Source organism: Tupaia chinensis, unplaced genomic scaffold (genome assembly GCF_000334495.1).
Source record: "Tupaia chinensis unplaced genomic scaffold, TupChi_1.0 Scaffold143794_1, whole genome shotgun sequence".
NCBI lineage: Eukaryota > Metazoa > Chordata > Mammalia > Scandentia > Tupaiidae > Tupaia > Tupaia belangeri.
In genome coordinates this window covers 44055-60354 of record NW_006203644.1, presented here as the reverse complement: position 1 = coordinate 60354, position 16300 = coordinate 44055, and the positions used below count along the sequence as shown (strand labels likewise).

The 16300-nt window shown below is 35.8% G+C and overlaps 2 protein-coding genes across 2 annotated transcripts; both read left to right on the top strand.

Moving 5' to 3' along the window:
- The first annotated feature begins 456 nt into the window (after positions 1-456).
- On the top strand, positions 457-1413 carry LOC102482646 (olfactory receptor 5H1). Its single transcript, XM_006165039.1, has one exon. It carries the CDS (start codon positions 484-486, stop codon positions 1411-1413), a length of 930 nt encoding a protein of 309 aa, XP_006165101.1. The 5' UTR covers positions 457-483.
- Positions 1414-13859: 12446 nt separating this feature from the next.
- On the top strand, positions 13860-14804 carry LOC102481395 (olfactory receptor 5H2-like). Its single transcript, XM_006165037.1, has one exon. The coding sequence runs from the start codon at positions 13866-13868 to the stop codon at positions 14802-14804; it is 939 nt and encodes a 312-aa protein (XP_006165099.1). The 5' UTR covers positions 13860-13865.
- The last annotated feature ends 1496 nt before the right edge of the window (positions 14805-16300 follow it).

The window sequence follows — 16300 nt, the reverse complement described above, 5'->3', positions numbered from 1 at the left end:
GAATTTTTGTGTGTGTGTGTTTTTTTTTTTCATTTGTTGTTTGTTATCCTATTCTATGATTTCTTATTTAATCTTTGTATATACTTACAACTTATAGTATTTCCAGTATGCATACAGTGCATTTCAGTTGAGTCAGAGGTATTACTATATGAAAAATTCTCAGTGCAGTTTTACAGTCTTGTGTCTATTAAACGTTGTTTCTTCTTGACCCCATCTCTTGCCCTCCTACTATCTACCCTTTCTGATATAGTCACTGGTACCTTCACTTGCCCTCCCCACATATATATTTAAGTCTTTCAGTTACTTCCATACAATGCAGACATTTGTAAATGTTGAGTGGCAATGTAATAATACAATATTTGTCTCTCAAACTTTGGCTGGTTCACTTAGAATTAAATCTATTTTCATCTACTTTGTATCAAAGACATAATCTCCTCTTTTGATATTTACTGCTTTTAATTTCAGGGGACATCTAATAAGATCATGGAAAAGGAAAATGTAACATTTTGGTCAGAGTTTATTCTCACAGGACTTCTATTTCAACCAGAATGGAAAATCCCCCTGTTCCTGGTGTTCTTGGTCATATATCTCATCACCATGATGGGGAACCTTGGTCTGATTGTTCTCATCTGGAATGACCCTCACCTTCACATCCCCATGTACTTATTTCTTGGGAATTTAGCTTTTGCCGATGCTTTGATGTCATCCACAGTGATCCCTAAGATGCTGGTCAACTTCTTAGCCAAGAGCAAGACTATATCTCTCTCTGAATGCATGACTCAATTTTTTTTCTTTGCAATTGCTAGTACTACAGAATGTTTTCTTTTGGCAGCAATGGCATATGATCGCTATGTAGCCATATGCAAACCTTTACTTTATCCAGTGATTATGACCAACAGACTATGCATCCGGCTGATAGTGTTGTCATTTGTGGGTGCTATTGTTCATGCTTCCATTCATGAAGGGTTTATGTTCAGATTGATCTTCTGTAATTCCGATATAATACATCACTTTTACTGTGACATTATCCCATTGCTAAAGATTTCTTGTGCTGATCCTTCTGTTAATTTTTTAATGATATTTATTTTTGCTGGTTCGATTCAGATATTTACTGTCACAACTGTTCTTGTGTCATATTCATTCGTTCTCTTTACCATCTTAAAAAAGAAGTCTGTGAAAGGCATAAAGAAGGCCTTCTCGACCTGTGGAGCCCATCTCTCATCTGTGTTCTTATACTACGGTCCTGTTCTCTTTATGTACGTGCGCCCTCGATCTCCAGAAGAAGAAGAGGAAGATATGGCAGACTCTCTGTTTTATGTGGTCATCATACCTTTGTTCAATCCGATTATCTACAGTCTGAGAAATAAGCAAGTCATAGATTCACTGAAAAAACTGTTAAAAGAAATATTTTGATAGCATAGTAGTATCTCATGTTGTTTAGTAAAATAGTCACAAAGTTTTGCAGTTAAAGTTATTTATGTTTTTGTCAGTGCTTAAATTTTTGAATGATAAGTGTCCTGGCATTGTAACAACTTAAGATATTAGTACATAATAAACTCTAAAAAATACAAGTTTATAGGACTTTAAGCAAGGGTTGATGCCTTACTAGAATAATTAAAGCTAAAAAAAAATATTTTGCACTTTGTATGTTCTTGAATGTGCGTTTGTACATGCATTAAATTCTAGTACAGCATAGATCATCTGATAATGACTTGAGGATGATGCCATTGATCTTAGTACAGCTGTGTTGCTTGAGGCTTCTGTCATATTCAAATTAGCTGTGGAGGCAGCTTCGTGTTTGGGTAAATAGAGGCAAAGTCCAGGAATGCAGTTAGCTGTCAGGATTCTTCACTTCCTATGAGTGGGTTATGTCACTTAATATAATGTTCTCTAATTCTGTCCTGTTGTCTCAAATGATAGAATTGTATTTTTTTTAAGTTTGAATAATATCTATTCATTTGTCTATTGGCGGACACTTAATGTTGAGTCCACGTCTTACAGTAAGTAGTTAACAGAGCTGCAAGAGCACTGGACTGGCCATCCAATTTTCTTTGTTTTTGACATTACCTAATAGTGAGAGGGCTGGATCATTTGACATTTTTATTTTTACTTTTGACAGGAACCTCCATGCTATTTTCAGTAATGGCTTTAAGATTTCTTATCAGCTTTCACATTAAAGTTGGGTAGCTAGGTATACTCTGAACTTGAGATAGAGGTTGCATGAGGAGGACAGTGCACTTGGGGTTGCTTCTAAAGGGAATCTACGCTTCATTGCAATCAGGTTTAATATTTCAGAAAAGATCTTACTAAACGAAGTAGTCGGAGCTACAAATTATATGTATACACACACAAACAAACATACTCACTCAAAGCTTATATAAATATGTCATATGTGTAACCTATGGTAGAAAAAAAAGTAGCCTAAGTGCAATTTTGATTATTAAAATTAATACCATCTACAGTAGTTTCATGTTTATGATTTCAAAGTCTCTAATGCACTTGAATTCTTTTCATTCATGTCCATTCCAAATATGGGTAAGAAAGAAATGATTTTTATAACATTCAATATTTTTTACATGAAAAATAAAAAGTGTCTTTTAACGAGCAGCACGTTTAAATGGGATTTATAAGTGAAGTAGGAGACAGGGGCCCTAAGAATATAGTTATGTTAGATACCACCAGGTGTCCTGATGGTTAACAAGGTGGAATCCCACTTGGCTGGCCATGGTTCAAGTCCCAATTTGACACCTTGCTTTTTTCCTTTCATTTTCTTTCTTTCTTTCTGTTTCTAGTCAAATTAAAAAAAAAAATGATAAAAGCAAATAAGAACAAAAAAAAAATCACTCTTAGGATCAGTAGTTAGTGTAATGGCTATGTCGCTGGACTCCCATGTAGTTGACTGCAGTTCAAGTAGCTTAAACTGGTGGACCCGGTGGCTTAAACTCACTCTGGGTATGTGTGTGTGCGTGCCCAAGATCCCAAGAAGAGAATGGAAGAGAAGGGATTGTGCTGTGGCCATACCCCCTGGGGGTGATTTCTTGCTTTCTGTCTCTCATCTCTCTCTGTTTTTCTGGTGAGTGCATGCGCCCTATAGAAAAAACCTCTCCAAAAAAATTAAAAAATAAAAATAGAATAATTCTTTATATTAAAAAAAGAATATATTTAGTCTACAGACCCCAAATCAATCACAAAATGGCACGTTCTAAGATAGACATAATAGCTCAGTGGCAGCTCAGCTCTCACTGAACTGCTTGCTCACAAGAAACATCTTGTAGGGACCAGCAGTTAGCGTAATGGCTATGTCGCTGGACTCTCACGTAGTCGACTGCAGTTCGAGTTCCGGATGCGATGGCTTAAACTCACGCCGGGCGCATGTGCGTGCGTGCCCAAGATCCCGAGAGGAGAATGGAGGAGAAGGGATTGTGGCGTGGCCATCCCCCCTGGGGGGTGATTTCTCACTTTCTGTCTCTCTGTCTCGCTCTGTCTGTCTGGTGAGCGCACGTGCCTTATAGTAAAAACCTCTAAAAAGGAAAAAAAAAAAAAAAAAAAAGAAACATCTTGTAGCAGTAACTCAGTGATTCCACTAGTTAGCATGACCTAAAGCGAATGTAAGAATTAGGGCTTTTTTGCAGGGCTCATCACCTTCTATGAAGATAAAATGACGGTTTTTATGGCACAAAGCTTTTAGACAAAGAACGTCTTATGACTTTACTATCTACTCCAAATTAGGAAAAGAATAACCAGACCCATCCAGGATGTGATCCCACCATAACAGAAATACATGCACAAACCCCTGAGACCAAGCTCTGATGAAGCCCCTCCTGTTCAAGATAAAACCCCTCACTCTCCTTCCTCTTTGACAGCTCATTTAGACTCAGCTCCTGCTTGAGAGCTCTGTTCTTCCTTCCCTCTTTCTCTCTTTTTTTTTTTTTTTTTTTGTTTTTGGAGAGATTTTTGCTATAGGCGCGTGCGCTCGCCAGACAGAGAGAGACAGAGAGACAGAAAGCAAAAAATCACCCCCCAAGGGGAATGGCCAAGCCGCAATCCCTTCTCCTCCATTCTCCTCTCGGGACCTTGGGCACGCACGCACACGTGCCCAGCGTAAGTTTTAAGCCACTGGGTTCGGGACGAGAACTGCAATCGACTACGTGGGAACCCAGTGACATAGCCATTATGCTAACTGCTGGTTCCCCCTTCCCTCTCTTAATAAAGTTCATTTTGCTATCTCTTCTGTATCTATATATCTAATTCTTCATGAGTGTGAGACAAGAACTAGCATTTCTCTCCTGCCTCACAATTGTCCAATATATCATTCTGGGAATGGAAAATATTTAGTGATTCATCTGTATACTTTAGTATACTTTATTTTCTTTGCATAAAGTCTAGACGAGCAAAGTAGTTGTAATAATATTGATTTGTTCCTTTTAATGATGTTATATTGTCTTGTTAACCTAGCTAAAATGACTCTACAAGATTAAGTGAACCAAAACTAGAAACAAATTTTAAAAATTTCATGTCTAACTGCTTGTTTTATAAAAACACCTACTGTTGGTATTGAAAAATTTAAAAAATCTGTTTAATTACATATTAATTAGAACTTAGAAGGTGTTACTTAAATAGTACTTCTTCTATACCTACACTCACTTTTTAAATAATTTCATTGCGTATTATAGACATATACACATACATAAATTTATGTATATGCACACGTATAGCTTGACATATACTGAAAATAACCCTTCATTCTTTTTGAATGTTATTGTTTAGTATCTACAGACAAATTGAATTTAATATAATTTTTAATTACTTATACTCGACATTGCTTGAATCTAATTCAATTCCACATAATAATACATTTAATATCCAGGATTATTGGTGTTGGCTATAAAGAACTATGGCCAGTTTTCTTTTCTCTAAAAATGTTATCCTCAGGGACCTGAGGAGATTTTGGCCTATATACCATCAACCTTAGTAAACAGGTCCCCTTACCTCAGTAATTATACCTTCTCTTATCCTGACTCTGGCATAACACCACACAATGGCTTGTTAACTCCTTTTCTATGTTAAGGTTAGTTTAAACATGCCTTATTGTTTACCCCAAGTTTTCACAAACCTTTGTTCTTTTCATCAATAACAAACTAAAGAATCTCTGAATTTACCTATGATTGATAAGCACCCATATCAAGATGCCCTGCCTTTTGGCACCAAGCCAATATATAACCTTGATGCATTGATTTACAGCCTCTGCTTCTTAAAAATATTTGAAAACCATGTGATAACTCAGCTTTCTCAGAGTGTTTTCTCAAGGTTGCTTGAATTTGTGTTTCACATGAAACTGTCACTCATATACCTTAGAATAAACCTCCCTCAATATTCTACAGGGTTCGGTTTTTGAATCAATGGGTAGTTATGAAGGCTGTTTTAGGTGCGAATATTTGGTTCAATTTTATTTTGTTGAAGTTTGTTGAAGAAGAGAGCAATTTCAAATAAAACTGGTAGGGTTTCTAGAAAAGGTCAGTTCTAAACATTTCAATTACAAATATAAAATTAATTTTATTCAAGATAGTTGTTAAACAAGCACAGACCAGAGAAAGATAGAGAGAAGCACTGTCAACAGGGTTTGGTCATGTCATAATTTTCCCCTGTTCATCAATATCTTGACCAAGTGTATACATATGTAAAGTGTTTCGAGTTGAGATGGCTGGTCAAGTAGCTTCCAGCACTCCACCACGGTTCTACTTACCGTGCTACAACAGCTGGGCCAAGTGTTCAATATAGAAAGAACTTTCAGACAGTATTAGTACTTTCATGGACAACACAGTCCATAAATTACCAGGACCCATCCTTCTTTTTGGCAGCTCTAGTTTTCCTTCCCTCTCCTTTAATAAATTTCCCATTTTGCTATACCTACAGAAAACAAAAATAAAAACAAGCAAACAAAACAAACAAACAAAACAAATTTCTCTTTCATATATAAATTCTACATAAAAACTAACTTTTAATTTTGAATTTAAAAAATTACCAGAGTTGATATCTTTTATAAACACTAGGTTTTAGAAAAACAATCAGTCCAAATGCATTCACAGGTTTTCATTATTTCATCTTCATCCACTCTCTCATACTTCATCTGTCCCTCTTATTTTGCTTGCCTTCCTGTACTAATCCATGCTTCTTTGATATTCTCTGCCTGTTTCCTCCTCTTTCTGGTTTTCTTTCCATCCAGTTAAATTTCCTTTTCACAATTTCTATTCATTTCTCCTCCCAAAGTTTTCCTCTATTCTTTATTCTTTGAAAACTTCTATTAATCATTTAACCAGAAAGAATCACTATTGTCTATACAGCCTACAAAGGCCAACTATTCTTTATAATAGTTGGAGTGAACTAGTCATGCCATGTACTGTTGGTTGGGTAACTCATTTCTCAGTCACAATTATTTTATGATCTTGTTTCTCTTATTACTAGAGAGACTCAAAATGTAGGGCTTTAAACCTGGGATATTAGGGCCCTTGGCTTCATGCAGGATGGAATTCAAGAGTAAACCTTCAAGGGAAACTGAAAGTTTTTTAAGGTATATGTATAGTGATTTACTCCATAGGTGGACCAACCCAATGAGAGACAGACGGGTGAAGAGTTTCATTCCTTTCTCTGAGTAGGGGAGAACTGATACACAAAAGGAAAGATGGAGAGACTACTCCATACACAGGGCAGGCTTGGACTTTAGTTCATGCTTGGCTATTTAATGTCATATACTAAGTAAGGGGCAATTTATTTATGACTTTTCTGGGAAAGGTGCAGTGGTTTTCCTAAAATCGTTGTCCTTCCCCTTTTCTGCCCTTTTAGAGTATCAAGTTTATTTATTTATTTATTTATTTATTTATTTATTTATTTATTTATTTATAGAAATAGTGTATTCATATGTATGTGGGAGAGAAAGAAGCACTTTTGATAGCTTCCTACCACAGTATAGTCTGCTTTCCCCAGTCCTCAAGCTTGGTGTTTCAGCCCGGCATGTTTTCAGGAAGACACTGGGATTTGAAACTGCAGGTGTCCATGTGACTGCCACCTTTACAGTACATTTGTGCTACTGCTGCACCTCATGAGCTAGGCAATCACTCATATATTGACCCTGGTATACTTTCAACATTCTGACCATATTATTTACATATATGGGTGTGTGGTTTGAAGATTTAATGAAAATGTCACTCTACTGTTCTTTCCAGTATTTATGACTTAATCTTTATTCACATACAAGATGAATTTTAAATTTTCAGTTAGTAGTTGAATTTTTGTGGAAAGAACTAATTCCCAGAAATGTTCAGTTAACAGCTGGAATAATTGACACTGATTATGTATATTGCCTGTATCATGTTCCAGTCATTGGTTCAATTCTACTGTGCTAATAAAATTGGGTGGGGAAGAAAGTAAGCTCACTAAAACCAGTAAAATATCTAATAAAAGGGGGAGTTATAATCACTGTCAAAACAAAGGTTAAGCAATCTTTAAATTTAAAAAGGACTTTTCAAAAATGTTAATGTATGTGTGGTATGCATATATTTAAATATATATGTATATTTTTCAATATAATACTGTATATATATATATACATACATATTCAATATATGTATTTTATATATATATATATATTTTTTTTTCTTATGACTTATCTGATTGCTCTACTTAGTATCATTGCTCTGGTATCTCCTCCCTACGTCTTGAGTGTCAGCAGGGCTATTATTATAAAAGAATAAATTATTGAATGGATTTGGTTCTATATAGAAATTCTAGTGTTTAGAGTATTCAACTGAAAAAATGGGCACAACCAAAGGTAATAAGGCATCTAGGGAGCAGCAAAGTTTATACCACAACATTAGCTCGCTGCTTTTGCACTTCAGATACCATAGCTCACACTGTAAATGCCATCAGTGTGGATGTAGGTCACAATGGAGAAAGTCCTGGAGTTTCGTCTTTGGCTGCCTTTTCAGCTAAAGTCTCCATTTGTTTCTGTACTTTTTTTTCTCCATCTCTCCAAATATTCAATTTAAAGTACTATGACTCACTGACCAACTTAGACCATGTCCTGGGGAGGGCACTGCTTACGGAAGCCATTTTGAGAGCTAACCACCATCTTAAGAGCTATCTGCCACCTTACAAACCTTAAGTTTCTATTTCCTCACTGAGCAAACCATTTCCCAGAAACCATGTGATTGGCTCCCTATGACTCATACCTTATTTGCATTTCGGGCAACCAATCAATGGCCACCAGCCTGTATTTAAAGCACAGTTTGCTCTGCAATAAATGAGACTTGATCAACACCTTGTCTGGTCTCCACTCTGTATGTCTGTGGGAGTTCTGTGAGCCTGTGTATGTGTGGGTCCCTTTTCTCACCATCCTCACCCAGGTAACCGTTCGACTGCCCTGCGGGTCGGGGCAACAGAGAGAGTTTAGGATCAACTTTTTATTTTTTGTTTTGTTTTGCTTTTAAATGAATAGGTGTAATCTCTTAACTCAAATACTCTAGTGAAGACAGCTATAGGTTTTGGCCAACTTTAAATGACATATATGCAGTTATTCCCCTCTTTGACATGACCTCCTTAAGTTTCTCTGGTCTTCCTTTTCTTTTCTTTGTGTCCAGTCCAGGAGGCAGGTCATCCCTAGCTGTGCTTTGAGGACCACAATGCCTCCAAGTCATTATTTCTGTTTAGATTCGGAGACTTGTATTGCTGACCATATCTCACCTCCTGATCGCTCAGATGATTCTCACCTCACAAACTTGTCTGTACATCTGAGTTCTTTATTTCAAGTTCAGATGAACATCTCACTAGTCAGGATATCATTAATCTTTTATTCAATGATCACCCTCTTTTTATCCAATGTATAATCCAAGCCCAGAGATGGTATATCTTATTTTTCTTTTTTAATTTTTATGGTTCCTTTCTTACAACTGTTTTTGGGTTTGGCTCCTGAAGAGAATCTGGAACTTTGGTCTTATGGAAATCATGTTTTGATTTCCCCCAAAAATACCACTCTATTGGAAACAGTAAGAATAAATTTTATATGCTGCTGTTAATAGATTATGTTTCCCAAATTCATACATTAGTCATTGTAATGGGATTAAGAGGGCAAAACATGATGTTATTATGGTGTCAATGGGAAGGGCATATGGTAGAATTAGGATTAATGTAATCAGGGTGGGGTCCTTAATTGTGTTCTGTATTTATAAGAGAAGAGACACATGGAGCACAGACAATACTCTGCTGCCCTTTTCCACATTGTGGTGAAAGCAGAAGACCCACACCACACTTTATCAAATTATACCCTATTCTCTGGACACCCTAACTACAGGCTGAATAAACATCTATTCTATTAAATTGCTGTGACTGAGTTATTTCTGTTATTTGCTGCAGAACAAACTAAAAAATATATATATATATATCTATATTGAATGTCAGATGTATCACCTGTACTGGAAAATCATGACATAAAGTGTTATTTCACCTGTAAAAAGTTGAACTGTTTACAGTGAAATGGATTTGTGATTCCAGAATGGCGTTTATGCCTTTGGGGAAAACTTGGACTTCTCAAACAAATCAACAATGCCCAGTAGAACAGCTTCTTTCTGTCCTACACTGAATCCTCAGGGATCTTATGAAAATTTCAGTTCTCAGCTCTGTTCTTCTGACAAATGCACAGCCTTGTATAACTGGTTATCTCTATGTTCAAGCACATTTATATAAACAGCATTTCCCAAGTTTGGGAAACAAAGTCTCTGAAATGAGTTCATCTATGAAGAATGGCTACCTGTGCTATTAAAATTCTTATGCTATTGAATTTTTGTCTACTTCAGGAAGCTTATTACTTTTTAAAAATTTCTACAATTTCTTTTCAAGATATGGGTAAGTGATAAATAATTTTTATAGTAATTATTATACTTTGTAGATTTTTAAAAATGTTTATTTTCATTTTAAATTTGGTTTACATATTTTCAAAGTAGCCAGATTGTGATTAGGGAGCTTTCATTGGTTCTCTCTATTATACTATGTTCATTAGTACAATGGAATAAGTAATACATCGGTAAGACTAATTTGTTCCTTTAATGACATTTTTATATTTTCTTAGCTTCAATATGATTTTATAAGATAACTTGTGGAGAACTAGAACATTAAAGTTAGGAGTCATTTTAAGATTTAGGCAATAATCTTACATTATAAGTATTTGTAGATGATTCTGATATACACACCTGTACTTCTTTTATTAATTAATTAATTAATTTATTTATTTTTGGAGCGGTTTTGCTATAGAGCATGTGCGCTCGCCTGAAAGACAGAGAGAGACAGAGAGACAGAAAACGAGAAATCAACCCCCAGGGGGAATGACCACGCCGCAATCCCTTTTCCTCCATTCTCCTCTCAGAATCTTGGGCATGCACACACACGTGCACATGCTGGGCGTGAGTTTAAGCCACTGAGTCTGGGACTCGAACAGTGGTCGACTACATGGGAGTCCAGCGACATAGCCATTACGCTAACTGCTGGTCCCATCACACCTGTATTTCTTAATTAATTTTATTGTTTGATTAGTACTTTAAAGAACTATATGGTGACACAGTGGTTAGACACAACTCTTTGTAATGTTGACCCACAGAGAAGTCTGGTTTGTGTCTAGAGACCTCTGGGAGTATACCAGCCAAATGTATCCATAATCTTTTATTGACTTAGGTTAGAGGTCCCTTGCATAATTCAAGACCCTGTTGCTGGTGCTGTTTTTATCTTTATCTTTCTCACTCATGGAAGAAATATTAGGTTTTCAGGAAAGTCATGATGTATTTTTCTATGCAAGAATGTGTCATGACTTTCCTGATAACACAAAAAGTAATCTGAAGTCTAAAAATAAGTTATTTAATCAGTCACAAAAATGTGTTTGGGTGTATGAGAGAGAGAGAGAGAGAGAGAGAGAGAGAGTATAGATAGGTAGGGCATGCATGCACTTGAGAGAGAGGTACAATGGGCAACACCTCATTGCTTGGTAATCTCCTTCCTCCCAATACTCATTCACTTGACCTCTAGCTTTTCTCCTCTATTTTCACCCAAATTTTCTTGCCTATTTCCTCTTCCCTTTCTTCTTCACTGTCTCTATGTACTCTCCTAATCTGAAAACTTACTATAATGTTCAATACACTAACAAACTGTGCCTTTGTTTATAACAGTAATCAAACCATAACTGTTCTCTACAGTTCTTAGTTTTTTTATTATTTTGTTTTGTTTTCATTTCAACTCATTCCCTTCTTTGTTCTGCAGGTTTTGTTTTTTTTTTCCCATTCACTAAATTTATTTTCTGGGCTCAACACTAAAACAAAATGTAGGTTGCTTTTTTTTTTAATTTTATTTTTTATGAGAGATTTTTGTTATAGGACGTGTGACTTGCCAGAAAGACAGAGATAGAGACAGAAAGCAAAAAATCATCACCTGGGGGGCATGGGCTGTTCTGTTTAATAAATCAATTAAAACTCCATTAATTTGCACACACAAGAATATCTGTCACTCCTTATCCTACAAGAGAATTCCTTTTGGATTTTGGCATTAACTTTCAGTTTGTCTTTCTTCAGTATCTTCACTTTCTCAAACTTAACTTTCCAATGTTTCTCTTCTGATTGCTCTGCCAAGTATCCTTTTTCTGATAACTGCCTTCTATTTCAGTGTTATCACAAGGGCTTTAGATTGCATAAGAAATGAGTTTATTGAGTAGTTATTGACTCTATATAGAAATACTATAGAGATATGAGTATTTAGTAGGAAATGTGAAAAACAGGAGAAAATGAGGCAGCCAGGGAACAGCCAAATTCATGTCCCAGCCCTGGCTCAGTGTGGGCTGCTCTTACTGCTACTGCACCTCGGATGCCAGAGCTCTTGCCATAGAGGCCATCGATGTGGACAGAACACTCATTAGGTGAAGACCTGGTGTCGCTGCCTTGGTTGACTATTCACCCCCATTCCACTTTGTTTCTGTACATTTTCTTCCTCTCTTCATGTGCCAAATTTAATTTACTGGCTGATGTAGATCATGTCCCTTCTGTTAAGAAAGAAAAGGAATGAGGAGTTGAATTTTCAATTCATTTTGTTTTTGAAGTAGTAGATAAACTTTCCCATAAACCACACTCTAGTGGTAAAAAAGAAGGTTCAGATTTTGACCATTTTATTAAAAATAGAAAATCTTTTTTTTTTTTCCTCTTACTTACTCATGTAATTTCCTCCTCAGGTTTATTTTCTTGCTCTTCTTCCTTTGTGTCCACTCCAGGGACATTAGGTCATTGCTAACTGTGCCTTCAGCCACCACAAGGATTCCAAGTCATTATTTAGATTAAGCCCAAGTAGGTTCTTATACCCTTCCTGATTGTTCAGATGATGCTCACTTCACAAACCTGTCAGCACATCTGATTTCTTATGTAAATTAAAAAAAAAGTTGCCATTGAGTGTCTGTGCTTGCCAGAGTGAGACAGACATAGAGAAAGAGAGGAAGAAAGAGAGAGAAAGAGAAAGTATCCACTCTAATGAGATGTTGTCAGGCCACAAGGCTTTTTCCTCCATTTGTATTTTTCATTAGGATTTGGGACATGTACACATGACACACACCAACATGTTTCTTGTGCTAACAGGCCAAGACTTCAAATGTGGTCAATCATGTGAGAACCAGTTCCTTGAACCACTGCGCTAAGTACAGGCTCCAGGCATATTCCTATGACTATCTCCCTAGTGACCCACTCACCCTTCTCTGAAGCAATGATCACCTTCTTCACATATAATAGAATTAAATTGTAGTGACTCTAGATTGGGAGTTCTTTGAAATTAAACTTTTATCTTCCTCATCACACTAATATCATATCACACCTAGTTTAATCACTTCACATGTATTTTAATAATCCCAAGGAACTTTTTTTTGGGAGGTTTGTTTTTGCTATAGGGTACTTGCGCTCGTCAGAAAGACAGAGAGAGACAGAGAGACAGGAAGTGAAAAAATCACCCCCAGGAAAGATGGCCACACCACAATCCCTTCTCCATTTTCCTCTTGGGATCTTGGGTGCACACGCCCAGCATGAGTTTAAACCACTGGGTCTGGGACTTGAACCGTGGTCGACTATATGGGAGTCCAGTGACACAGCCATTACACTAACTGCTGGTCCCACAAAGAACATTTTTAAAATGCAGATTTTGAATCTTTGTCCTAGAGCAACTTTTCTATTTTTAGACTACAACCGAACAATTTAAGTTTTTCACAAATTGATTTTAAAGAGAATTCTTCATTACAATGTGCTTTGGGAATTTGTGGACCATAGTAGAAATTTTCAAATTAGCATAACTAACTCCTGTTAAATCAACTGGATCTGTTTTTTTTTTTTTCTCCCAGAATGTATAATTTAAAAGCTATCTTAAAATGCTTGAAATTTTCCACCTTAAAAATTTTCAGGGAATTCTTATGGCCTGCAGAATAAAGTTTTAGAATTTTTCCATGGCTTACAATTCCTTTTATAATCCTGGACTCCAAACATCTCTTCTTTTGAAACTGTATTTACACTCCAGGTATAGTTTATGAATTTGCATTTTTATATATTTAGCACATAACAATGATAACATAATCCACTTTTTTCTAAAAATGTTAATTCAGAAAAATTTATTGATAATATAATATCACTTAAAACTTTTTAAAATACCCCCAAAGTAGTTTCTATATATTACAGTAAACTAAAGAAAATGATAGTGGTTCTAATAAGTTCTTTACAACACTCTTCCCACAATTTAAACTAATGGTTGCATAGTATAAATGTTATGTTGATAATTACTGCCTTTCATTTTAGGAGACATCTAATAAGAACATGGACAAGAAAAATGCAACAGTGTGGTCAGAGTTTATTCTCACAGGACTTACCTATCAACCAGAGTGGAAAATCTCCCTGTTCCTGGTGTTCTTGGTCATATATCTCATCACCATGGTGGGGAACCTTGGTCTGATTGCTCTCATCTGGAATGACCCTCACCTTCATATCCCCATGTACTTATTCCTTGGGAATTTAGCCTTTGTGGATACTTGGATGTCATCCACAGTCACCCCAAAGATGCTGGTCAACTTCTTAGCCCAGAGTAAAATCATCTCTCTCTCTGAATGCATGATACAATTTTTCTCCTTTGCAATCGCTGTAAGCACAGAATGTTTCCTCTTGGCAGCAATGGCATATGATCGCTATGTAGCCATATGCAAACCTTTACTTTATCCAGTGATTATGACCAACAGACTATGTATCCGGCTGATATTCTTGTCATTTGTGGGTGGCTTTCTACATGCTTCCATTCATGAAGGGTTTATATTCAGATTAACCTTCTGTAATTCCAACATAATACATCACTTTTACTGTGATATTATCCCATTGCTGAAAATTTCCTGTGCTGATCCTTCTATTAGTTTTTTAATGATTTTTATTTTTGCTGGCTCAATTCAGATATTTACTGTTATAACCGTTCTTGTGTCTTATTCACTTGTTCTCTTTACCATCTTAAAAGGTAAGTCCATGAAAGGCATAAGGAAGGCCTTTTCGACCTGTGGAGCCCATCTCTTATCTGTGTCTTTATACTACGGCCCTCTTATTTGTATGTACATACGCCCTCGATCTCCAGCAGCAGATGAGGAAGATATGACAGACTCTCTATTTTATGTGGTCATCATTCCTTTATTGAACCCAATTATCTACAGTCTGAGAAATAAGCAAGTCATAGATTCACTGACAAAAATGTTAAAGAGAAATATTTTGATAGCCTAGTACTATCTCTTCTGTTTATAGAAAATAGTCCACAAAATCTTGCAGTGTATATTTATGTTTTTTTTGGTGTTCAAATGTTTTTGTAATAATAAATATCTTAGCATTGTAATGACAATGTATTAGTACAGAATAAACTTCTTAAAATATTTGTGTATTTTTTTAAAAAAAATTTAAAATTTTTAACCAAAGGTTCTTATTATTATTCTAGCATGATCAGAGCAATAATGCCAAAGTGTTTTGCAGTTTGAATGTTCTTGAATGTGGTTTGTAAATGCATTAATTTCTAGAATAGTGTAGCTCATCTGATAAGGACTTGAGGATGATGCCATTGATATTAGTACAGGAGTATTGCCTGAAGATTACATCACAATTAGCTCAGTAGTGGAGGCACCTTTTTATTTGGGTAAATAGAAGTAGTCCCTTAGTAAATAAAGCTTGCTGTCAGGATTCTTCACTTTCTGTGTCTGGGTCATGTTACCTAATATAATGGTTCTCTATTCCATCCATGTTGCTACAAATTATAGATTGCATTTAAAAAAATATTATTCATCTAATTTATTTATTAATCCATTTATTTTAATTTGAGCAGAGGCAGAGAGAGACTGAGAGACAGTGAGAAAGCAAGCCACCCGGTTCAGGACTCCAACCGTGGTTGGACATGTGGGATTATCTTGTGCCTTAACTACCATGTCAATTTCTGGTGCCCAAGATTGCATTGTTTTTAATGGTTGAATAGTATCTATCCACTTATCCACTGTTGGACACTTACTGTTGAGTCTACATCTTACAGTAGGATATTGAACTGCTACAGCACTGGAGTACATTATCTGCATGCCATTCTGATTTCTTTTACTCTTGATATACCAAATAGTGAGATGACTGGATCTCATAGCAGTTTTATTTTCAGTTTCTTCAGGGACCTCCACATTATTTTTCATAATGGCATACTAATGTGCAGTACTCTGACCTTTGCCAAACATGATTTCTCACCAGATTTCACATTAAAATGGTGTAGCCAGGTATGTATCTGGACTCGAGAGAACAGTTGCATGAGGTGGACAACTATACTTGGTTTGCTCTGAAGGAATCTAAAACTTGGACTTCATTGTTATTAGGTTTGAAATTTCAGATGGTATATTAAACAAAGCAGTCAGAGCCACATCTTACACACATGTGCACGTGTATACACTAAAGCTTTATAAATATGTCATATGTGCACCTGAGGTAGAAAAAAATGGCCTAAGTGCAATTTCAATTGTTAAAATTCTGTCTGCAGTAATTTTTTAAAAAATTATTTATTATTATCATAATCTTGTTTATATTACATTGAATCACATAAAACATTACAGTGTATTACATTTCTTTTTCCAGAAGGAATATATTGCATATCAGTCTATACAGCCATTAAAATCCCCATTTCACTATCTGATATCTTTTCATTCTTTTTCCCAATCATTATTACTATTATTCCAATTATTTTTTTAAACAGTCAATCT